Raw genomic sequence first — 25,353 nt, 5'->3', positions numbered from 1 at the left:
TTTGTCGTAATCTCAGAGCCTGGGATGGTGTTGACGACAAGCGAACAACTCAGGTGGAAACAGTGAGAAATGTCACCGTCGAAGTTGCAGCAAGGCATATATTAATGTCTGCTTCATTACACTATGATCATTCTTTGGGAACTTCCCCCACTTTGCGGTATGCCGTGTCTGTCCGCGCCTAACCTCTTTCCCACCGACTTGGTAGCACATGGTCCCGCCGATAGGTAGCACATTTCCCGCCGATAGGTAGCACATGGTCAAATGGGTAGAGTATCGGGGTGTTGCGCTGAGGAAACCGGGTTCAAAGCCAACCGTTGGACCAGTTTGGGTCACCGGGTATGCCGTGCTCTACAGTGAACCTCTCTGACGCCGGCTTAGATCACTGTGTCGTCGTTTAGCCCTGTCGTCGATTTATACCTTTTGTCCGTGTCTTGTGTTGCGCTGTAATGAACCTTACTATATATCACTCGATATGTGCCAATGGGTACGTGCTGCTCTTTAATGAGCATCTTTGACGCCAACTTTGGTCTGTAGGTATTGGCCACCGGGTGTAAGTGCCGCTTTTCGATGAACCTCTTTGACGCACGCCCAGCTTCGTCGTGATCTTGGAACCCGCGTCCACATCCGTGTCGTTGCCTACCGGAGGGCACAGTGTTCGGCGGACAGCTCGTGTGGAAACAACAACAAAAAAATGTCGGCAAGTCGTCAGAGTTGGTCCGCAAGGCGTGCTACGACGAACGTGGGTCTTGACAGCGGGTTACTGGGCACGCACGGTATGCACTTCTGTGTTTGCCAACGCCTTCCGGAGGTGACAGGCGGCATACCTGGCCGCATGCTGTACTGCAGAGTCACGCTGCGTTCGCGCCATGCACCTCCCACGTGCGTGTTCCCGTGAGTCAGTAGCGTGCGTATGTGTTTATATGGCGGCGTGTAGCGAGCTCCCGTCGGGATTCAGGGCCAAGGCTGCATCAGCGCCGCCAGCGTCGGTGACGGGACGCAGGTCTCGTTGTCTGTCGGCGAGACCAGCCGTGCGACGTGCCGCTGCGCGCCGGGTTTGGCGAGCGCGCGCTCGGTGGTTCCGACAGCGAAGCTGCGAACGCGAGGTGGATGGTCTCCGGAAGAGACCGTCACGCCCGAGCAGGCAGCCGTTTGTGAACCCAAGGACCCGAGGGCCGCGAGCGCCATTCGAAAAAAGGATGGCCGCCGGCGATGTGCGCCGTGCGCTACGGCCCGTCGCCGCTCGTCTGCCGCGCAGTGCTGTAATGCTAACGTCGCTAGCCGTCGGCGTGACGCTTCAACTGCTGCTTCTGGTTGGCTCGTGCAGTGGCCAGGTAAGCCCGCATCTTACGCGCCCTATTTAAGCTGGGAATGAATGAAGGCCTCTGCTTGGGGACACGTGTCCAGCTAATGTGCGGAATTTCAAGGCTGAACTCGGCCTTTCTTTCTCGTTGCACTCTTGAAACTGTTCAAGTCCTGGCTTCTAATTGATGGAACGAATCGTACGCGTAAATCTGGAACTGCAGTTACTGAGGAGCTTCAGGCCTGCTGTGTCGCCGTATCAGCTGCGCTGATGGTAGTCCGCAACCTTGTACCTTCTAGGCTTTGCCGGGCAGAGAGTTTCGGTACGACTAGAATCCTTCTGTAGGTACCCCATTACATGAAACTGCTGTAAGACGCGGCTAACCCTTCAGTTTCAGCTTTCTTCATCGTATGGCGTGCGTGCGGTTGTAGGTTAGCCAAGGTCTCTTTTTTTCTGAACGTCGACAAGTTATTCTGCGCGACCATTCGAAGCACAACTTTCCTCTTTCGTTGGCGCTTGCCACCCGTTCAGGTTTTCGACAATGTAGTTGAAACAAGCCACGCTTTTTGTCTGACTCTTGGACAGCATATTCATAAAAGTTTAGCACACTGTATAGAGTTCATAGTGAATTCAGAACATTTTGTCGCATGTATACCTTCTGAAACGTTTTGGTACGCCTTCCATGAACTTCAAATGCTTTCCATTCCATTTTCGGCATCTCACTGACAGTATAGAGCGTCAGTTTCGCATCTTCTCCGTGAGGATAATGTAGAAAATATGTGGAGTTATTAGGAAATACATACGGGAAGTCTCAATTTAGATGTATTTCGACCTCTTGAAACATATTAGGCGCGGCTGTTCGGTGTGCTTTTATGAAACAAAAATTTGACTGACTTATAATCACCGGATGCTGTTCAAGCGCTACTGCGGGAAATTGCTGGAACGTTTTGAAGCTATAGGACTTTGGTAGTCGAGTATACAGTTCAGTTCGCGGCTGTCGTACTGCGCAAGCTTGGGAGGCGGATAACCTGAGCGCCCTTAAAAGATTGTCCCTGTTCGCCTCAGTCGACTTTGAGGACTGTTGATAAACTGAAATGGACTACTTGAATAAGCGGTATGTCCTAACGCTCAAGCTGTTGATGAAGCAGTCATTGTTTGATATAAGCGCGGGCATGCCAAGACTTGAGTGAATTAATTAACGTCTTCCCCTTTTTTCTTTTTTTGTCTAGCTGTGCAGTTTGCATTTTTGAACACCGAAGCTTGGCTGTCTTACTCGGCTGTGGCGTCCTCGAACGATCCCGGAGCCTTGAGCGAACTGCCCCCCAAATTAAGCGACCATATTAAGTTCACAACTATTCTGCTCTTGATGCACACGACATTATTATTCTAGCTCTGATGGTCGTTGGTCCGGATGCCGAGCTTAACAACGAACAACTTACGTAGAAGTTTCCGGACAGCCACGGATGAGTGAGTCGAATTATATACGGCTGACGTATTCATGCTACTTGAGAAAAAGACGGTGCTTTGCGGCAACGTCGTTCGCAAGTGTCATCTTATGATTAAATTATGGGGTTTTACGTGCCAAAACCACTTTCTGATTATGAGGCACGCCGTAGTGGAGGACTCCGGAAATTTCGACCACCTGGGGTTCTTTAACGTGCATCTAAATCTAAATACACGGGTGTTTTCGCATTTCGCCCCCCATCGAAATGCGGCCGCTGTGGCCGGGATTCGATCCCGCGACCTCGTGCTCAGCAGCCTAACACCATAGCCACTGAGCAACCACGGCGGGTTTATCTTATGATGACTGTACCGATAAAATTTGTATATGAATATGGCTCAACGAGTGTTCCTCAGTCTTGCTTTTATCATGTTCTTCTATGGTTCCTTCATGGTTCCTCTACGGTTCATCTACAGTTCACAGCGAACTCGTTGTTTAAGTAACAACCACATGACGACTATACAGACAACAAAGCAAAGCATAGGGAAGAGAAATGATTTGTTAAATTCTGAGCTGTCGAGTTGAATCACAGGTGGATGCCAACTTTTTTTGTGAAAAAGCTAAATTTACTCGCCTCTTCACCATAGTTGGGAATGCAGGCGAGTGAGGCATCCTTCAACCGAGGTCGGACCTATTGGCTGCGACTAAATTTCGTTTTCTTTTTTCCTCGATTAAAGGGATGTTTTGTCGTATGCAGTATACGCGTATGTGTAACGTAACTTCACCCGCTGTAGTTGCCGTTCTAGTCGGGCAGGCTATGTAATGCGTAAAACATGAAGATGGCCTGCGGTCTCTTAGTGCAACAAAGTTGGTTCCGAAGGAATAGGAGCGCGGCCGAGGGGGATAGCAGGATTTGATGGAATGTTGAGATTACGAAATTGGCATGCATTGTGTTGGTTCGGCTGACGCCGAACAGGGAATAATTGGGCATCTATGAAAGAAGCCTCTCGTAAGCCTTTCTATTTATTAGACTAGTAATGTTGATGAAGAAGCTTGAGAAGAAGCTAGGACCGCGCAAAGAGCGATGGAACGAATGATGATTGACGTAACGTTAAGATACGCGAAGACAGCTGCGTGTATTAAAAAGCAAACGGGAGTAGCTTATATGCTAGTTGAAATTAAGAAGAAGGACAGGAGTTAGGCAGGCTTAGGGCAGGTAACCGATAATATACTGCAGTTACCGAGTGAGGGACAGGGGAAGTCCAGCTCAATCGAGAGGTGGCAGGTGGTGTGATGTAATTGGGACATTTTCAGGTGGTGTCAGCTGGCACAACACAATGGCAATTGTCGATCGATGAGGGATATTGTTATCCTGCAGTGAGCATAGAATAGGCTGATTATAAATGATGATGATGTTGTTAATGACGATCTGCCCGTCGGACTTTAGAGAGTTCGCAGTTCACTCTGTTTCTGTTCCACGTTTCCCCAGGTCGGCAATGCAACCAGCGAAGAGCCAGTCCAGGTGTTCTTCGAGCCAGACTTGCTGTCGGTGCACATTGGAGACCGCCGGCTGTACGTGCCCCTTCGCAGCAAGCGCGCGGCAGTTGAGTCCTTCCCGGGCGGTGCGGCGTCAGTGAAGAACTGTGCCTACGAAGGCCCGGTTTACGAGCAGGGTGTCGGCGCCGCGGGCCGAGCCGTAGTGATCGCGTGTCCCGGTGAGAAACTAGTCCACGCCCTCGTCATCACGGCCCAGGGCGAAGCGATCTCTGTGGCGCCGTCTCAGGGATCCCGGGACGCGAGCGTCGAAATCGAGGATGGTGGCGGACACGTGGTGCGCCGCGAGTCCCCGAAGTCCAAGTTACTCGCTTTCTGGAGCAAGCTGTCCACCAGAAGACGCAGGTATACGAGTCGTTCTTGCTCGCTCTGGGCGACACCTCTAGAAGGGGTCGCACGGCGATCCACCGTCGGTTTAAAACACGCGACGAAAGCAAAAAAAAAAAAAGTCACAGGTCGTCGCCGCCTAACGCTAGCTTACACTAACCACCGATCGGGGTAGTCATTGCGTCATTTTTCTCCAAAGAAGAAAGAAACGCAATAAACGACACTGCAGACTTTTACGAGTGACCTCGAAAGCATGCAACATGTCAAAGTTAGACCTTAATGGTACTATATTCATCTACATGTTTGAAAAGTCCTCCGGTTGAATATAGTGCGTGATGGTTACTAAGCTTGAACTGAGGGGTATGAATTGCACATACGAGAACTGCATGCGGTTACATTCTTGCACGCGCCTTGCTCCTATAGGGCCACCAAGACGAAGGCTGCGGTGTCCAGGGAGCGTGCCATTGAGCTCGCAGTGTTCGTTGACGCTGCGCTCAGCAATGCGATGGCCACGGAGCGGGCACTGCAGACGAAGCTCACGGCTGTCCTTGAACAGGTATGTTTCTGCGCACAGCGCACAGTACAAGAAACAGCGAAAGGGTAGATACGGATGAAGTGTTATCATCATACACTGGAGTTATAGCATTTCAGTAAGTATATTTGCTCTATAGTTTGTCTTTCCATTTGATGAATATTCTTCCGCCTTGAGAGTTTCCGTCTTTGTAATTCACTTGGTTATTCAGCGTTCCAGCGCTCTGAGTTCTCGACTAATTCGCCTTCTCCCTTCCATCGGCTTGCCCCCTATTATGGCTCAGTTGCTAGAGTGACTGCTGCGGAAAGGCGATGGTGCCGAGTTGGATCGCCGGCCCCGTAAGTTTCAACAGCGAAGACAGTGTCGTTCCTGATAAATCCGCGCGTGTTTCCATGTGTTGTAGCTTAGTGCTACCATTCATGATGGACGATAACGCTGATGATGATGATTATCACTAATAGCATCTTCTTCGAAACGGGGCAGTGAAAAGTAATCACCTAGCCTGCTTGAGGTAATACGGTTTTCAGGTCAACATTTCCTGTCGTGAACGCCACGTTGCAGATTTTCGCAGAACTCATGTGGTAATTTGAGTTTGGCCTCGGGCCACAAGTTACATACATTCCTCTATCTCTGCGTGCTCACCAGTCCTGCGGCACAAACAATAATTCCTCTTCTTGATGGGCGACCAACAGTTAGTAGCGCATCAGATCAGACCGGAAGAGTTTGTTTAAAATGGTGGGTGAAACCTGTCCGAGGAAGAGTGAGAGGGCAAAGCATAGTTCATGCTCTTGGTTCACGGTCTCTTTAGTTTAGTCCTTCCTTGGCCATGTCCATTTATCAAAGGACATCACCGTCTTGGGCCGGCACTTATTCCGGAACATCTTAGTACTGCACGTATCCATATTATCAAGCAGCCAATGAATCAAATACTCTGGAAGCTTTTGTAGCCGTGAGTGAAACCGTTAATGCCCTTCAGCAAGACATGAGTAGGGGCCCTTCTTTGGGAGCCGTGCGTTGACTGCGACCTTATGCTTGCGCACTTCAAGGACCGCAGGGACGTTGAGTTGGTTGAGAAGTTGCAGCTTTAAATCCGGCCGTTCGTGCCGTTTACGTAAACTCGATAAAAGTGACGGATTCTGTATGCCGAGCTGGTGTGAACGATATATAGCCAGTCGGGCTTAGCCAGTCCGCTCACGTGGTGTAGGCTGACAGCGCTGACATGCTTGACAAGGTACATGTAAGCCCGGACGGGTTGGGTCGACGGTTCGTAGTCAGGAGCTAAGAACAAGACGCTGCGTTCGCGGGATGCTTTCTCGTTTCTCAGGCCGTTCGCCACTGGCATCTCGTCCCGTCAGCAACGAGTTCACGTAAACGCGCTGTCGAGTCCGGTAATCTCAGCCTGGGTTTTGGCCCGATCTGCTCGCGTCGGGTTCATGCACACGAAGGCATCGATGGGTTAAGCAGAATGTGTACGCGTGAGATTCGAGGTAAGCGCCAAGTTGGGCCAGTAACTGCGCCCAATAAGTCTAACTCTTTCCAATTTATCATTACAGACACGCTGCACATTGTTTTTTTAGGGGACCGGGCCGCGAAATCTATGTCGCTTTACCTAGATGCATGTTTGCCAATAGCCGATAAATAGCCAGTGTTTTGCCTGTATTCTTTTTTTGTTGTTGTTGCGAATCATTGTTTGTCTCTTACCAGGCTCTTTGTGGTAGGCGTTTTTTCCTGTCTCGCCTCGTTTGGGTTCTCATCAACAGAAAGGGAAATGTGTCCGGTGATAGGATTCGACTTGGGCGTTACTAGCACGCGCGATTCGCGCGACTGTCTCACCGACGACAACCCGTCTCGGCCCTCGGCGTCGCGTCGCCGTATCTGCTGCATCGAGGCGCGCTGGTGACGTGGCGCCGCGGCGATGCCCTCTCCCCTCACCAAACACCTTGCGCGCTATCGAAGCATGCAGCAGCTGTTCCGATTCGCTCGCTCTGCTCCGTCGAGGCGCGTTGGTGACGTGGCGTCGCGGCGATGCCCTCTCCCCTCACCAAACACCTTGCGCGCTATCGAAGCATGCAGCAGCTGTTCTGATTCGCTCGCTCTGCTCCGTCGAGGCGCGTTGGTGACGTGGCGTCGCGGCGATGCCCTCTCCCCTCACCAAACACCTTGCGCGCTATCGAAGCATGCAGCAGCTGTTCCGATTCGCTCGCTCTGCTCCGTCGAGGCGCGTTGGTGACGTGGCGTCGCGGCGATGCCCTCTCCCCTCACCAAACACCTTGCGCGCTATCGAAGCATGCAGCAGCTGTTCCGATTCGCTCGCTCTGCTCCGTCGAGGCGCGTTGGTGACGTGGCGTCGCGGCGATGCCCTCTCCCCTCACCAAACACCTTGCGCGCTATCGAAGCATGCAGCAGCTGTTCCGATTCGCTCGCTCTGCTCCGTCGAGGCGCGTTGGTGACGTGGCGTCGCGGCGATGCCCTCTCCCCTCACCAAACACCTTGCGCGCTATCGAAGCATGCAGCAGCTGTTCCGATTCGCTCGCTCTGCTCCGTCGAGGCGCGTTGGTGACGTGGCGTCGCGGCGATGCCCTCTCCCCTCACCAAACACCTTGCGCGCTATCGAAGCATGCAGCAGCTGTTCCGATTCGCTCGCTCTGCTCCGTCGAGGCGCGTTGGTGACGTGGCGTCGCGGCGATGCCCTCTCCCCTCACCAAACACCTTGCGCGCTATCGAAGCATGCAGCAGCTGTTCCGATTCGCTCGCTCTGCTCCGTCGAGGCGCGTTGGTGACGTGGCGTCGCGGCGATGCCCTCTCCCCTCACCAAACACCTTGCGCGCTATCGAAGCATGCAGCAGCTGTTCCGATTCGCTCGCTCTGCTCCGTCGAGGCGCGTTGGTGACGTGGCGTCGCGGCGATGCCCTCTCCCCTCACCAAACACCTTGCGCGCTATCGAAGCATGCAGCAGCTGTTCTGATTCGCTCGCTCTGCTCCGTCGAGGCGCGCTCGTGACGTGGCGTCGCAGCCGATGGGAATTCAGGTGGCTTTTCGCTGCTACAGACGTTGGCGTTGTCACTCACTGGGCCATATGATGCTTTCGCATGCATAAAATAGAATGCTACAGCATACAAACGATGCAACGAAATCATTTTATGCAACACACCTTCAGTAGTGCGAAAGTAGAAGTCATATTGAACTAGAAAAAACAGCAACATCAATAAAATAAAATGCTACATCATACAAACGATACAACGAAATCATTTTATGTAGCTTCAGCAGTGCGAAATCAGAAATCATATCGAACTAGAAGTACCGCAACTATAACAACAACAGGTTCATTAAGCAGCAGTATCAACAGCAGGTTAATTAAACATGAAGAACTCGGCCTATTTGATTAGATATATGTTCAATAGAGTCAATGCCGGTCACTTGTTCAACGGGCAGATTGTTGCACTCTGTTATTGTGCGAGGGAAGAAAGAATACCCGAAAACGTTAGTCTTGGCACGGTAAGGTGTTAGTGGCGCAGAGCGACGATGCCTTGTTCGGCGACATCTTGTTCCCAGAGCGGGTGCAGTGACTTGAACTATTGTTTCTGAATGTTTAAAGAATGGGTCACCTGTCGCCGATAAGATCAGTTGGAAGTCAGCGCTATGCGTGTTTGTTTGCCACTCTGTTTCGTTGCAAGCTGTTGCCTTAAACTATTTCGGATTCAGACCTCGGTGAATATTTAGAGCTTCGCAGTCGAGGACGTGCCTTGCGAATACGGCCGTTGTCGTCTCTTCACCGCAGGTCCAGCTGATTCTGGAGTACCGGTCTCTGGGACAGCCGCTCAAACTGGAGATCGTCAACCTCGAGCTCGTCGACTCCAAGGTGAGCTGGCACGGAGTATACACGGCAGAAGTTGTTTCAGATAATGACGCTTGGTATCGGTACTCAACGCAGCAAATAAGTGAAGGTGGCGCGCAAATCAATACAATTTCTTCAACATTGTTTACAGTTCTCTGTAGAAAACTTTCCGGCTTGGTCTTTTTGTTAACGAGATACCGAACCTCAGATTTCTGAAGGTGCTTTTATTTCTGCGATACCAAGTGCGTTTAACATGAATGGCCGTGACGCCTTGCTCGCACAGTAATATGTGTTTGGCATATGTGCCAGCGTAAGCTATTCTGCGGCTTGATTGACTGGCATTGATCCGTCGTAAACGTAACAGCGTAAACATCAGACGAACGCACAACAAAAATAATGACCAGGAAAGAGCGAGAAAAGAACCGTTCATTGTTGAAGCATGTTTTTATGAATTTGTGTGTGTGCGCGTAGAGGCGGGGGGGGGGGGGGCAGACAAATGGTTTAACGATGCTCGTTGACGGGACAGTCTCAAGACGGCGCAAGCAAGAAATGTTTGCCGCCTAACTTTTCATTTTGCGCGTCTTTATGATATGCCAGTACATTCTCACTGCCAGGTAAACTGTATTGCTTGTCGACGCTCTGCTGATGTAACACGTATAACCTACGGCGTGATCGGGCCGTCTTTGTTGCAGCGGGGTCCCAGCACTGGCGGTGGTGACATCGACGCTTACCTGGATAACTTCTGCGTATGGCAGTGCAACCGCAACCAGCTGGCAGCGAAGCAGGGACTGGGACGCTGGGACCACGCGCTCATGCTCTCGGGACTCGACCTTGTCAAGGTGCGTGCTGCTAGAACAATGTTACGACAGCGAAGTCTTGGTTATTGACGTCTTACAGCTCTATAAGCTCTTTCTTTCTTACGTACACTTCCGTCGTTGCCGTCGTTGACGTCGGTGCTGGTGATGGTGGTCGTGAACAGCATGAAGTGATTGAAAAGAGGAAAATTTTGAAACTAGCATGAGCTCGCGCTGACATGCAGTGATCACACGATGTTCAACACAGCAAATTAAGTACATCATCGCAAGGTCACTTCATGATCATGGCAGGTTTACAATAAAATGCTCAAAGTTGCACGATTGTCAGGTAATGGGCCGCAGTTATCACTCTGAGTCTAGAGTGGATTTCTTTCACGTTTTTTCATTACGTTCTTCTCATTTCGTTTCCATAACGAAAATAAAAGGGTACCGAAACAATTAAGTGAATGTTACTTTACGTGCGCGTTTACGTGAATGCAACAAGTGACGCGTCGAATCGCAGTTCTGGCGCATCGTATCCATGTAAACGGTGGTAGTGCGCAAGGAATAGGGGGCAGCTTGCGGGAGACGGGGAGTGTCGTCTCGCACGGTGCGTGTAAACCCTGGCGTATCGCATTGAGAGACACACGAAAAGTCAGACGGCTGACGCTGTGTGAACTCCTGCACTCACCGTTGGAACGCAAATTGATCGGACACAGATTCCGGCATGTATGAGAGGTAAATGCAGCTCCATAGTAATTACCGTGATGCGCTAAGAAATGTGATACGCTACTGTCTCATTACTGTAAACGTGGCCAAGGATTGGCACATGAGTGCGCGGTCTTTATTTTTTGTTGTCTGTCATAGAATCCTTGCTTAAATTCGCTACCGTAGTATCTTCTTCGGACAACTTGAAAGGTGAACGGGAGTCTGAATTTCAGGCTCTCACAGGTAGCAGCATCCCATTTCTAACCGCGTCCTAAAGCGCGAGGCGACGCGTTGCCCCCGAAGGCACTGGGCGAAAAGTAAGAGACGCGCGCTGTCAGAATAGCCCCTTCAGTCACTGCGTACACGTTTGTGAACGCAACTTATTTTTGCCGCTACTGCGCAGTGGTTGCAAGGAATAGACGACGAGCATTAAGCTTTGAGTAAATTGAACATTCCACTTTCCTAAAGTACATCCATTTCCTTTCTGAGCGAAATTTATCGCTTCAGACGAGCGCTTTGGTGAAGGCACTATACCGTGTTTGACGGGACGTTTGAAGTGGGGCTTTCGGTAGTAATTTCGAAAGATGTTTTTCCTGTGTTGCGATGCTTTTGGCCAATGATTAACCTGCGCATGTAATTCGAATGGGTGACTCAATATTTTTTAAGGAAGGAACGTAGCACGACTGAGTGTACAATAAATGAATATTGAATTACTGTGTAATTATGGTGGCTCTCTATAAAATGCACAGAGTCATTCTTATAGCACCTCGACTTTCTTTCTATGGAGTCTCCAGCCTCTCGGCACAAAGTTACATAAATTTCACACATTTATCGACAGTCGAACGTAATTCGTGACTGAAGGGGACAGGAAGTGACATCGAGAGGGACACCCGTGTTCTTTCGCGAGCGGAGCGTCGAGCAATCCGCCTGGTCGTTGAGGCCGTGAAGACTCACCGTCCTCAACGCGCGGAGACTGCTTCGTCCTCCCCCCCTACCTACGTGTAGGTTAAGATGCGGGCACCCCAGCTCGGTGGAATAACAGTTTTCAATCAATCGCGAGCGGAGCGCGAGTTCACGCCGCACGCGGGACGCCGCTCGCAGGGCAACAACAGCCGCGTGCTGGGCCTGGCGTGGGTGAACGGCATGTGTCGCTGCCGCTACAGCTGCACCCTGAGCGAGGCGCGCAGCCTCGAAGCGGCGCTGGTGGTGGCGCACGAGCTGGGCCACTCGCTGGGCATGCACCACGACGGGCCGCCTGACAACCGCTGCGACCCGGACAGCTTCATCATGTCGGCCAAGACGGGCGCCGGGAAGACCCGCTGGTCCGCCTGCTCGGGGCAGTACCTCGAGGACTTCCTCTCGTGAGCGGCCCTTTTTTTTTTTGGCACCTTTTGTTTCGTGGCGGCAAACAAAAACTCGGCGCTAAGAGAAGGGCGTTGTTCGTCCTTCTTTGTCTTGGCGCTGAGTTTTTGCTTGTTGCAGCGCATGCAACCTGTATGACTAGCCCTGTTTTCAGTCCTGAGGGGGTATTCTGTAAAAGTTCACCTAGTGGACTGTCCATTTCGGCCGCTGCTGATTGGATGCAGGTGTACGAGAGAGGAGGAGACGAGCGGCCCTAGCCAATCAGCGGCGGCCGAAATAGACAGTCCACTAGGTGGACTCTTACAGAATACCCCCCCCCCCCCTTTCTGATTTCACACCCTGTGTTTGCTCAAAGCGAGCGGAGACGACCTCAACGCTGTAATGTGCCGTCAGTCAGGCTGGCCAGCAAGTTGACCGGCATTTTTCGCAAACAACACGTTGTCAGCACCCGGGATCGAGTTCGCCCGCTCAGCGTTGTTAAAGACCCGCCGTGGTTGCTCAGTGGCTATGGTGTTGGGCTGCTGAGCACGAGGTCGCGGGATCGAATCCCGGCCACGGCGGCCGCATTTCGATGGGGGCGAAATGCGAAAACACCCGTGTGCTTAGATTTAGGTGCACGTTAAAGAACCCCAGGTGGTCAAAATTTCCGGAGTCCTCCACTACGGCGTGCCTCATAATCAGAAAGTGGTTTTGGCACGTAAAACCCCAACTATCATCATCATCAGCGTTGTTAAATATCACTTGTGCAGGAAAGTGGGCTTATGATGAGCAGTGCGCACTGGAGATCCCAAAGAACTGTTAAGGGCTACTCCATACTGAAGAATGATGTGATTAGAACGAAATTGTATCATTCACTGATTCGAGCTATTACGATATCGTATTAGAAAAAGAAACATTAATTTAAGTTGAAAGCACGTATCATTATTAAATGAAGACGAATTAAAAATGTTACGCGTGTCCCACGCGTTGCGTAAGAGAAGTTTTTTCTCCTTTTTTTGTGTTTGTGAGGAACGCTGTTCTTCTTTAGCAAGCATTTGCAATTATGGAGCACACGACGTAGTTGAACGCGTTTTCACCGGAAACGGCTCGTCTTTCGACGTAACTTTCTAGTGCTCCAGCACCGCACACACGTCCGAAGGAAATCAGTCTGTTTCCACCCGTAAACGACACCGTCACATCCCGTTCCACTGGTGTCTCACCACTCGCTGTTCGGCCCCGACTTTGCGTATCGCTATATGTCACTGCGTATTAACGCAATCCGGCTTGACGTTGGCGTGCAAAAAAAAAAAAACATTTGAAAAAGAAATGCGTTCATATTCCAAGCCATTATCCACTACATATCAACGCCGCTCCGCTTCGCGTTTCTGGGTGAAATGCTGACCACAGATCTTCGGTGCTCAATTGCCACCGCTCGACGCTGCTCCGTTTGCGGCGTCTTCGAGCCAGCAACATGGACTCACGTTTCGAACAACGCTTCGCCGCGTATCGAAGATGTTCTTGCTCCGTTCCACGCTTCTTCCAAGCCCCTGTCATGCCTGGTCCCGGTGTATGATGACCATATACTAACTTGGTTTGCACTATTTCCGGGACCGGCCTATCGTGCAAGGTAGCAGCCGCATAGTGGAAGGAAAAGAAAGGAAATAGATCCTTGTCTCAGGAAGAGTGCCATTATAGTAATAACAGATAGCATAAAAAAGGAATGGTAAAAGTGTTCGTTCGAATATTCGTGTCGCCACGAATTTAGCAATAGTTAATATGCACGTTTTCGCCACGAACGACGGTGGTTGGTTCGGTTTGGACTGCAGAGCTTCACCCACACCGGTGCAGAAGCACAACGGCTTAGGCGTTGTGCTGCTGAACACATCGTCCCGGGTCAGATTATCGGTCGCGCCAATTTTATTCTGATGGAGGCGGGATGCAGAAACGTCCGCCTGCTTAGATTTGGCGCATGTGAAAAAGAAAAAAGAAAGTCTCGGGTGGCCAAAATCATCATGTAGCGATCCGCTACGGTGATCTCGCGTAACGTAGGCATTATGCTAAGGCGTTTACTGCTATCACTGACATGCATCAGTCAGCATGCATGCAATCATTCAGCATGCATGGCAGAACCTTCAACAAAGCAGGTTGTTTGCGGGCAGTGCTACCCGCTGCGACAGCGGCTCCGGCGTTGACCCCGCGCGTAGTAGCCACAGGACAGTACAGGACAGGTGCCGTTTCGAGCCTGACAAACTTTAGAGCGGGTCAGCCGACGCACAGGCCTACCGCACTCTGAAAGGTATACATTTGTTTCTTCATATCTGGGCAACTCGTCTTGTGCGCCAAAAGTTCAGGTCAGTAGAGATGATGCGTCGTCAGTCGATCGACGGCGTCAATGAGGAGGTCGCGCTCAGTCTTGGGTGAAGAAGCAGCACTGTTTGAACGGTGCTTTGAAAGGCGGCGCATGCACAGCGCTCGCGTATGCCGTCTCTCTCTCTCTCTCTCTCTCTCTCTCTCTCTCTCTCTCTCTCTCTCTCTCTCGCTATTTCTCTGTCCCGTCCAAAAAATGCTGTTTCTTCGCCCAAGTGTGTATCCAACCGGCCCAATTTGGCGCACTGCTGCCTCGCTCAGATGACGCCGTCGTTTAGGCGAGGCTTCAGCTGACTCCTGCTTTGCGTGCCGAAGAGTCGTAGCGACACTTAAGTTGTCCACTTAAGTTGTTCACGACACTTAAGTTGTTCACGCGGAAAGTGTCGACGTCTGCCCCCTCGTGCAGACCGAGCGCGACCAATTGCGTGGAATGGTTTGCGAGATTATGCAAGAGGCACAACACGGAGCGCGTACGGCGAAGGAATTTAGAAGTCATTGCGCTCGCAAAATGTTCTCGCGAAAGTCCCGTTCGTAAAAGTATGCTGGTTACATACTTTGTAACCCGACGCTACGGGTTGGTGACTATGACTTTCTGCTGATGAGTGTTACGTCGCGGTTTTGATTCCCGTAAGCCGCATTTCGACGGCGGCGGAACGCAAAAACGCTAGGGTACTTAGATTTAGGTACATGCTAAAGAAGTCCAGGTGGTCAAAATTAATTCGGAGCCCACCATTACGGTCTCGCATATACACCTGCTTTGGGACGTCAATCAGTCAATCGACCAACGAACGAACGAATCGATTGATCGATCTTTTCTTCTGCTGGGTCCCTGGTTTGAATTTGCCAATTTATAGCAACTGTGTAGTGCCGATATGACGTAACGGACCAGGTTGCAAAGTAGTCGCGTCCGGTCGCAGAAGCCGAACGTCGTCGTGTCTGGCCTCTCGCACCAGCCAGCCAGTGGCCGAGCTGGACGGAGAACCCCTGCCCGGTCAGCTTTTCCCGGATGACGCCCAGTGCAAGCTGGCTCTGGGAACGGACTACAGTGCGTACACTTCGTCCAGGAGCCCCTTCAATGCAAGTATACGCCCATCGTCTGACACTCCGGTTTTCGAGTGCGCGACAGCATGTGACTTAGCATGCAGATAGCGCGATTAAGCCTGTTTCAAGCTATCAAACTGTCGTTCGGCAGTGTTGGCGTTCAAATTTTTGCGAGAACTGATGATGCTGTGTTTGGTTTTAATCGAGACAAAGTGGGTCACAGGAAGGTGGAGATGAATTGACCAGCCGTGGGCGAAAGACAGAAACGTCGGCCCGGTGCCAACGTTCTGACACGGGGACTTCGTCGGTCAAGGGTTTGTTGACGATAGCGCTTATGAAAGACCGAGCGGCCATTTAAAGTGTTTAGCACAGAAGGACAGAAACTGATCTTGACGTTTGTGATCGTGTTAAGTAGAAACGCGCGTAACGCTTTCTTTCCTGTATCTCTGTACAGAACGTATGCCGTGAACTGTGGTGTCTGAAAGGATCCTGGGCCAGCCCCGCTCATCCGGCTCTCGACGGCACCGCATGCGCAAAGGGCAAGGTACGCATGCACGCGCACCTTAGTTGACGGGCGTCCGTGCTCGGTAGACACTATAAAACAAAATTCTGTCTCCACCCAGGATCGGTAGATGTCACCGCGATGGTATAATTACGTAGTGAAAGATGCCAGACACAGCTAGCCGTCGGTGCCGCGGTTTTAGTGATGAGCTTTAGAAATGGAAGGATCGAGAACGAGATAGGACACGATAGAAAGAAATGTGAACAAGATGCCAATAAGTGTTGAAGGTCTGCCAAGATCAGAAGGATTATACTCAGGTGGGTATATTTCTGCTCAAGTCTCCAACACGGCAATTGCATTCGAAAAAAAAAAGGCGACAAGAGCAGTATATTAGATCCTGTTTCAAGTTAAACAGTGTACTCACTGCGAACTTAGTACTGCCGTCTCTCGGCTTCAGTTCTCAGTGACATCTTCACGCCACCCTCGCTCTAAGACTTCGATTCCTCTCTTCGTGCACAGTACTGCCGCGAGGGGTCGTGCGTGGTGCGTCCGGCGGGCCAGCAAGGCGGCAGCCTCGCGGCATCGACCAAGAGGGCGCCACGAAGCACCGTGGTCACCACGACGACGAACCCCACGACGTCGACGCGGCGGTCCGTGGTCAACGTGGTATTTCCCGACATCACGAGAATCTGGAACAACTGGTTCCGCCGCGGCTTTCCCAGTTGGTTCTGAGACGGACGTTGCGTTTCCGACAGCCCTATAGTACAAGCAGTTCTGTGTTGAAGGTTCCTGCGTAATTTAAGGCAAGGCATACAATGCCTAAAAGCGTGGTATTAGCCGTAGTGTCGCCTTGCATGTTTACCGGTGCGAAACGTTAAAAAAAGGGCATGGAGCTAATCCTGGCTCGCAGGCCAGGGTACCAAGTTCGTTTAGGCTTGACCTAGAGCACTTATTTGGGACCTCTCGTCTCTCGCAGAAGAAGCCGCTTGTTGTAAAGGTGGGCCTTGCTGTAGGCCACTGTGAGGCGTGCCAGCAAGTTCTGTTGCGTGTGAATTACGCGAAACACGTGATAGTAAGTACTAGCCACGTGCGATGGTTGCTTATTCAGTGCTCGTGCGGCCTGTCTTTCGACGCCTTGTTTTTTCATCGCTGTGTTCCCACGCTAAGTGAACACATACCGACAAAATCAGTTCGCTATACACATTTTCTGCAATTAGTTCCGCGGGCTGCTACTGCGACGCACGATGCGATGCTTCACGAGGCTTTGAATGCATGGTTACAGCACTCGTGAACGGCGAAGGACCTGCTGAAGGCTTGTTCAAAAAGAGTTGTTTCTTGGACGTGTGTCCCATCACGTGACGCGCAGCAGCTTGCCGCCATATCTTCCACGCCAAGCTGCCCGTTAGATGCCAGATAAAATCCTGCAATAATTTACTGTTGATGCTCAGTTACTCCGAAAACATCAGCTGATGATGCTCCGAAACATCAGCTCAGTTGATGCTCAGTTGATGCTCAGTGATGCTCAGTTACTCCAAGAAAGAAGCCCTCGCTTTTTTTCTTGCTGATACCGACACATGGCCAAATTTCATCGTGGTACTTGCAGCGGCTGCGAAGCCTTCGCATTCGAAGTACTCTGGTGCTTCTAACATTTGCCACACCGCGAGTCAAGCGATGAAAATGCCTAGTTGGTGTTTCATCTGCGACGCTTATTGTGCGAACAAGATAGGCAACGCAAAAGCGCTTCTCATGCTGAGATTCGTCTTGGTCTTTGCGCTCTAAGTAGTACACATGTAGTGCAACAGCGCAACAATTTTCTTAGCCGCTGATAAAGCGCGCTGCGGAACCGACCGGCGAAAGTCGTCAGACGCAATGCGTGAAGTTTCTCGTTTCGTACTCGACATACTTGATAGACCAGACCTCAGTAATACAGAATTATCGTGGCTTTCCCGGCCCTGTCTCGAGCCTTTGCATAGTGGACAGTTCTCGTTTGAGAAGCGCCGCTTGCTGTCAACTCCGACTCAATGTTTTTGGTAAACGTGAAGTCAGTGTGAAAAGTACTCTTATACGCATGTCGTTCCGCGCGTGCCGAAGGGCCTCGTGGGGGCGCCCCCGTATCTTTCCAGGTCTTCCTATGCCCTAGGGGGTATAATTACTCTATGTAGGACTACTAGAGAGTTGGTAAGGCTCCTGGAGGTCACTCTTCAGGCCTTTGCAACATGCATGAGGCCCTCATGAGCCTCACATGCAGGACAAGATGGATTCAGTTGTAGTGCGCGACATCATGTAGGGTGTGTTTGGCAAGTTATTTACGTTTGTGTATTATATGGTATATTTGGGTGAGCGGCAGTTAACCTGTGCCTGCTGTTGCGAATATGTCGCTCATCTCGTAATCAGGAGGAAAGAAGGCTAGAATTTGCGTTGCTGTCGATCGCGACCTCGACTTGAGAGAGAGAGAGCTGCCCTTTCCGGTCTGCGCCTACGTTACGCATCTGTGACGCGTCACTACCAACGTAGCAGAAGTTAGCAGAAGCTGGTTGACCGAGAGCACTGGAACCAACAACGGACGGTCGCGATCGAACATGGGCGAAACATGAGTGACTTGTTTTAGGTGGCCTGACCATCGAGGATTGTGTAATTACTTGCAGGTGGACCAGCAGCTTAATTTTGTCCGTGAGCACCAATAACTATTCTGAACGCACAGAGCGCACCAAACCTAAAGCGTCTAACTGGTATTCGAGCGCTGATTACAGCTCGAGTGAGAGATGAAGTTGAAGTAAGATAAGAAGTAATATACGCCCGTAGTGTAGATCTAGTTGTTAGCGCATACATGGACACTGAATGCAATAAATAATGCCTTTGATTTCAGAGACATAAAAACACTCCTCTTCTTGTTTACTTCCTCGGCGTGAAGAGCACCCAGGCGTTGTATAGACCGTACGTAGTCTGTCGCAGCTATTCTTCCAGTAATAATTTTGGCCAAGACCTCAGAAACGCCTCACCCTACGACAAGTTGCGAATAATGACGCCACGAAGAGACGGTGACGTCGCCTCTGTTCAGTTGCAAAAAAAAAAGAACAAACATTTTTCGACAAATTCTACCGGAAATATATATACTTTTGAAAGGCAAGGCTTGGGGACAAGTCCTCAAACGTTCCCGCTGAACGCGCGAAGTAGCAAATATATAACAAAGAACAATAGGACTATCAATTAGTATTCTCGTTTATTTTGCAAATACTATTACGTGTCGCAGGCCCCCCTTTGCCGAAAGGGTGTAATTTCTCTATACCAGTGTCGACATGGCATTGATGCTTGACAGAGCAGTTTCTTTTAAAATGAAGATTCGGCCATACCTGCGCAAGCTTACACGCCCCCTAACGCGAAATACGCTGCTGCCAGGATTTTGTTGCAGCAGACCGATGCTCATTGTACCGCCGGGTGCCACGCCTTATACAGGCGCTGAAGTTTGGCTCCCAGTATTCTGTAGTGGGCGACGTTACCCCGATGCGTCCGGGATTATAGCTTCTCGCTCGCGTTCACGTATTTCCTGCTTCGCTGACTCACTCATCTGTTATTGCGACTATACACATACGGCAGCTGGTGTCCATTGACGTACGAGTGTTTGCACGATCTTAAGAACAGCGGAGCGGTTGCTCGTATAGATCTGGTTTAGTTCTACGATGTCCTGTACTTGTACGTTGCTATCGCTGGGAGCTATGCGCCGTTACATACATAGCAGTCAACACAGTGGAGGCTAGAGATACTTCTTGCAGTGGCTTCGTTCGCGCTTGGATGTATTTCGATGTTCTTTGACCGCAATTAGGCGCAACTGTTGTTTATATGGGCTCGGTATTGAATGAAACACGTTTTATTCCTTAGAAAGAAGCACACTGTGGTATGCAGCTGCTAATGCGTTGTTCTATATAATGTTTATTTTTGTTATTTTCGGGTTTTTTTCTTGTGACCCGTCGCTGGGAGCCTCATGTGCATGCTCACGCGAGCGAACGTCATTGGCGCGCAGCGAAGCATGGACGGAACGCCCAAACTGATAGCTGATAACTTTTCCTGACCGAACTACTTGCGTAGCTTCCACAGCGTTGACTGCTATATATGGAACGGAGTATAATGGAGTTGTTATACTGAGCGACGCGGAATTTCGCACGTTGCCGCGAAGTTTTTGTTGACCGAAGTAATAAAAATGTAAAATGTTTCCAGTTTGCTCTCTGCGTGCTTTTCATGAGTGGTTGTGATTTGAGCTCTTATCGAGAAAGAGTAACGCTCTTCCGTGTCAAAATATTTCGTACTTGGGAGCTCGGAAACTTGAGCGAGTACGTAAGACTGCATGGTTGCTACACAGCGCGAAAAAAAAAGAAAAAAAAAGAAAAGGAGGAATATAACGAAGGCGCGAAGCGAGGTAAAGGCAGAACGAGCGCTTACTTCAAGCTGAAATTCGTGACGCACAAGAACGAAAAAAAACATTATGGTGCTCAAATCGGCTAAATAGTCTGGCACTGCAATTACCCTATGAACACACAGGGTAATTCTACATGAACACCATGAGACATTTTCTGGCCGGCAGTACTGCGAAATAAATAAATAAATAAAGTTAACTGATGCAGTGCTGTGATGATAAGTCGATGGGGGCAAGGTAATCGCCTGGACGCCGCAAGAGAACGCCGAGTACTAGTTCAGCCACCGAGCATCCGAGATATCTGTGGTAGACGGCTCATCGACGTCGCAGCACCATAGACATATGATCGACCCAGTGGTCGCGGTCAAGACGAGCCGTGAGGGCAGACTTCATCTGGCCATGGAGTCCATCTAGGCCGTGCCGCTCGCATTAGGTGGCGAGCCATATCGCGGCGGCGTTTTAATGTCGAGATGATAGGGTGGAGGGACGTGAATAACGCGGGCTCAAGTTGGCGTCCCCAGTCAGTCACCAAAAACGTGAGATCCGAACGGAGACAAAGGCATAGGCAGCATTCTTGGCTGTGACGTCCGCAATCAGCACAGCTTCACATTCATTCATTCACAAAACTTTATTAGAGTCCTGAAGCCCGTTCTTTTCAGACCGAGGCGGGCCGCATCCACGTCGGCACCGCCAGGCCGAGCCTTATGGCGCCATCGTGGACCCTCTGGACAGCCCGTATTTGATCTTGATATGAAGAGCTTGGTATCATCTTGTGCCAGTAAAGCCATTTTTATTCGTGGTCGGCGAGAGTCGCGGGACAGCCCGCCAGCATGTGTCTGATGTCAATGATGCCATCGCACATGTTACATCCTTTCCTAATTTCTCTTTCGGGGTGAATTTTTTTTTTATGAAATACGGAGTGGGTACGTCCCGGTTTGCAGTAAACGTAGCGTGACTGCCTGAGCTTCACAGGACAACGTGTAAAACGATTGACCATCGTCAGCAGGTATATCTGAGACCGTGTGACGAGGGAAGAGCGGCAACGACGTCAATGAGCACGGGATCGCAACGTCCGCGGGTGGGAAAAAGCAGCCTGACCTTGTGTGTGTGTGTGTGTGTGTGTGTGTGTGTGTGTGTGTGTGTGTGTGTGTGTGTGTGTGTGTGTGTGTGTGTGTGTGTGTGTGTGTGTGTGTGTGTGTGTGTGTGTGTGTGTGTGTGTGTGTGCGTGTGTGTGTGTGTGTGTGTGTGTGTGTGTGTGTGACATGTCATTTTGGCAGACTGGCATGGCACGCGACTGCGGGCTGTTACGATCGGCCAATGGGGGTAGTGAGCTTCTAGCCTATCCTTGCCCTCTGCGACCAATCGCTTCGTGAAGCCAACAATGCGTCTTTCTGGTTCGCTGTCGCCTTCACGGACCAATTGGAGCAAGAAAACTCCTGGAAAAGGGTGTTCTACGGAGTTCTCCCACGGACTCCGGTAATCGCCACGGTCGTTTGACAGACGCGGCAGCTAACTGCGGGGTCATCTCAGAAACCAAGACGTGCCAGCTTGAGTCAAGCGTGACAACCCCTGTCTGCGACGCTCCACTCCTTTCGGTGTGTTCAGTGAAACAAAAGTGCGGGAGTGAGTGTGTGAACCCTCGCCCTCAAAGGCTTCGACGACTTTGGACGCTCCGATTGGACGAAGGTTGGACGGCAGTTTCCCTGGCCTAGGGATCCAGGGAAGACAGAGGTGGTCTTAAGCAGCCGTTTTCGGCTCCTCGGTCTGCTTCGTTTCAGTCATGCTAGACTGATGAAATGTAACGTTCTCCACCCTTCATATAGATGTTGTAAATAAATCCCGTACTCCTCGTTCTCGATGAGAACGAGTTCCTTCCTTCAACTACGTCCTTAGCGAGGATGAGTCGGTCGGCGGCATGGGCCAGCTAGCCCTTCTTGACGTGCCCGACCGCAGCTCTTACAGGGCACATAGGCGAATATCCGCGTTCACGTACGGCCACATCTATAGTGCTCAGTGACAAGGCGTTGTGTGGCCCTTATACCTGGGTGGCAGATGTTGCAGAGAATGAGACACGGAGCGTCGGTAATGCTACGGTAATATATCGGCAAGGGATGGAAGCACCGACGTGTCGCACCACGGTGAGCCGGGCGCGCACGTGTGACGTACGAACTGAACGCAGAGAGAACAATAGCACGCAGTGCTTCGAGTGTAAGCTACCCGGGAGATGTGCACTCACTGTAGAAAACGCGCAGGCCGTTTCGTGCCGCGCGGGGCCTCGCGGTGGCGCTCCCGTCGCTTTCCAGGGGCGGCTTGCACGAACATTTAATAACGAAAATAATAACGAATTTAAGAACGCGTTCGTAAATGTTCCACAGAAAACGCCTAGTCCGCACAAGAAAGCGTTCTTAAATTCTTTATTATTTTCGTTATTAAATGTTTGTGCAAGCCGCCCATGGTCTTTCGATGTAGGACTACCCGACTTACCCTTCAAAATTTCTTGAAAAATGAGTGCCCCGTGAGCCTCACCACACGTTTTGCTCTGGTGGCTTTACAACTGGTGCGCGAAGTCGATAGCACGTCTATGGTTGTTTACGTGTGCGTACTCCATTACACGCAAGCGCGGCAATTTTTTGCCTGCAGCTGCTTTCGTGAGGTGTCGTTAACTTTATGACCTGTTTCGCCATATCAATAAATGGTTGTGTGTAAAAAAAGAAGAGTGGCGAGAGGCGTAACCTTTCACACCAGTAAACGCTATGTCTGATGTCGTGCGGCCATCGCTTACCGTTTGAGCATCAGTTCTTATAGTGTACATATCTGGCACTGTGTGTAAGTAACGGAGTTATCTGATACATTTCCGACGTACGCGATGAGAATAATAGTTACTGTTTATAAATTATTAAAGCATACTGCCACATGATGACTGATCAGACTCGACGTCCCAAAGCGTCAGCTGCCGTAGGTCCTCGGAAAGCCTAACACTAGTTTTTTGGTCACCTGGGGTTGTTTACCGTGCACTTAAATCTAAATATACAAGGTCCTGTGGGATTCTGCCTCATCTGAATGTGGCTTTCGAGATCAGGAATCGAACGCTCAACTTTATGTTCAGCAGGAGAACATCATAGTCAGTGAGCCACCGCAGCTTTTGAAGCGTACTGCAGGAGCCGGACTCCGGATGAATAAAGTTCGCCTTACCTTTCATGGTCGCGCAGTCAGCAGGAAGAACCTCACCCGGATGCACCCAGAAGTCGACGGCGTTACATGTGGCGCGATCTCTAGATATACTTTACGCATGTCTTTATACTAGCACTCGCACAGTACCGCAGTCCTATGCCTCACGCTGTAATGGTATACGGTTGAACCGCTGACAGATTGTTGAGTCACAAAGCCTTTGTTCTTCGCCTCTTGCACCTCGGTTCCTAACCATTTGGCACACAGTCTGGTACTGTAGGTGTTATCCCATAGGCAACGCTACGTGGAAGCCGCCTCACATTCCAACACCTTTTTATTTTTGCCACGCGCCCCCCTGCGCGCCATGCCTTCTCGCCGGATGATTCGTCAACGGGGCGTTCTTTGTGCGTTTGCTTGTTCTCTCAGTCGCATGACGAACCATTGTGTGTAACCTGTACCCTCATGCCTGGCTTACTGCAAAGGAAATCCTCCGTGGCCCGCTACTGCCGTGGTTCCGTTAGGCGCCAACACTGCCAGCTGACGTAAATTGCACGCGCAGATAACGCAACGTGCGCATACATAAGTAGGTAAGAGCGTTCATAATGGAGAGCGTTCGCGCTGAATATGTAACACTGTGCTTATGATGGCAAGTGCGCGTAAGCATGTCACGTATGGAAGCAAGCAGTCGATCAGTCTATGTCTGCTCGGCGTTGCACCTTTTTGCAAAAGAAAAACATTATAGAAAAACCAGTATACATTGCAAAAGCCAACACACTGTTTAAGTTCTAATAAAGTGAAGCGAAGGCTTTCAGCATTTCTGCATACACGCGAGTATTTCAACAGAAATTTAAAACAATAGTCGACAGCACATGTATACCACGACGCTTGGATAGAGTAACACACCTTTAGACAGCGCACGTGCATAGAAAAAAAAAGAAGAAAACGTCGAACACAAGCAGGCTGAGTGAAGATGCGCTCAGCGTGACGTTATGGTAATCTAATAAGAACATTTAGAAGAAAGCTTCATATTCAACTTTAAAAAAGGTGCATACAGGTTAAAATTATGAACATTTAGGTTGGAGTTAGTTTTGCGAACCCTGCTACCACAGAACTAGTCATTAAGTTCCTGCTAATACTTTGAGCCAGTAGCTTTGTCCAGAAGAAATTATCAGGCGCCGAGTACAGCATCTATTTAGACTGCGAGGTAAGCTGTAATTTGTTAAGAATCCTTTTTAAGTAAATGTTTCATTCTTGCTTATTGCCACGACTTTCAGACAACGCGGTCGCACGGCCGCTGAATCATTCAGCCATAACGAGCGGATTGCACTGATGGAAAACACGTCGCATTGTGGATATCGGGACAACGAAACCTGCGTCATGTTACCCGCTCCAATTTCTCAAGTTACAGCCATAGTAACACCAACGGTTAGCGAAGTGCCGAATTTCATCCATCTTCTCGCTTCTATCACGCTCCCTCGTTATGTGATTAAGCAAAGCGTTGGTTTGGGGTATGTCGTAACTCGCCGTGACGGTATAACCGCGCGAGCGAGCGACAGAAACAAAAATAGCGATGTCCTCGTCTTTGTGCCATTATCCTACTTCCTCAAGAGTCATGAATGTATCTCAAATGAACGGAGAGTAAAGCGTATTCATTCAACTCCACAACCATGAAAGCGATGCTCATAACTACAGAAACCGCAGAGGGAGCAAGCTTACGGTCTCACAAAATGTTCAAACCGTCTTCAACAGAATAAGCCTTGGACACCAACAGTGAGCCTCGGACTTGCGCCTCGAACTGGGTCTGCTACTTGCGGGATCTTGCACAAAGAAAAGAACTTGGAACCTGAAAACATTGTAGATGTCCATTCCAGCCGTGCAAGTCTAAAGTGCAATCCAAGAAAAGCGATAGATGGCCTGACGTCTACGATGAAAATGAAGATTCGATGACGACACCGACGATCATGACCGCTCACACGTCGTGTTTTTTTTATTAAAAGCTGACGGGGACAAGTGAATTATGCGCGACACCTTCTGG

At 50.3% G+C, this 25,353-nt stretch overlaps 1 protein-coding gene across 1 annotated transcript; it reads left to right on the top strand.

The window, feature by feature from the left end:
• The first annotated feature begins 934 nt into the window (after positions 1-934).
• LOC142560226 (A disintegrin and metalloproteinase with thrombospondin motifs adt-2-like) lies at positions 935-19,953 on the top strand. The gene is made up of 9 exons (XM_075672173.1): positions 935-1,331; positions 4,231-4,640; positions 5,046-5,178; positions 8,933-9,013; positions 9,682-9,828; positions 11,593-11,852; positions 15,117-15,276; positions 15,695-15,784; positions 16,262-19,953. Exons 1-9 carry the CDS (start codon positions 1,197-1,199, stop codon positions 16,472-16,474), a joined length of 1,629 nt encoding a protein of 542 aa, XP_075528288.1. The 5' UTR covers positions 935-1,196; the 3' UTR covers positions 16,475-19,953.
• The last annotated feature ends 5,400 nt before the right edge of the window (positions 19,954-25,353 follow it).

The sequence above is a fragment of the Dermacentor variabilis genome, chromosome 10 (genome assembly GCF_050947875.1).
Source record: "Dermacentor variabilis isolate Ectoservices chromosome 10, ASM5094787v1, whole genome shotgun sequence".
Classification (NCBI taxonomy): Eukaryota; Metazoa; Arthropoda; class Arachnida; order Ixodida; family Ixodidae; genus Dermacentor; species Dermacentor variabilis.
Note: the sequence above shows the minus strand (reverse complement) of the source record. Positions and strands in the feature narration are given on the sequence as shown.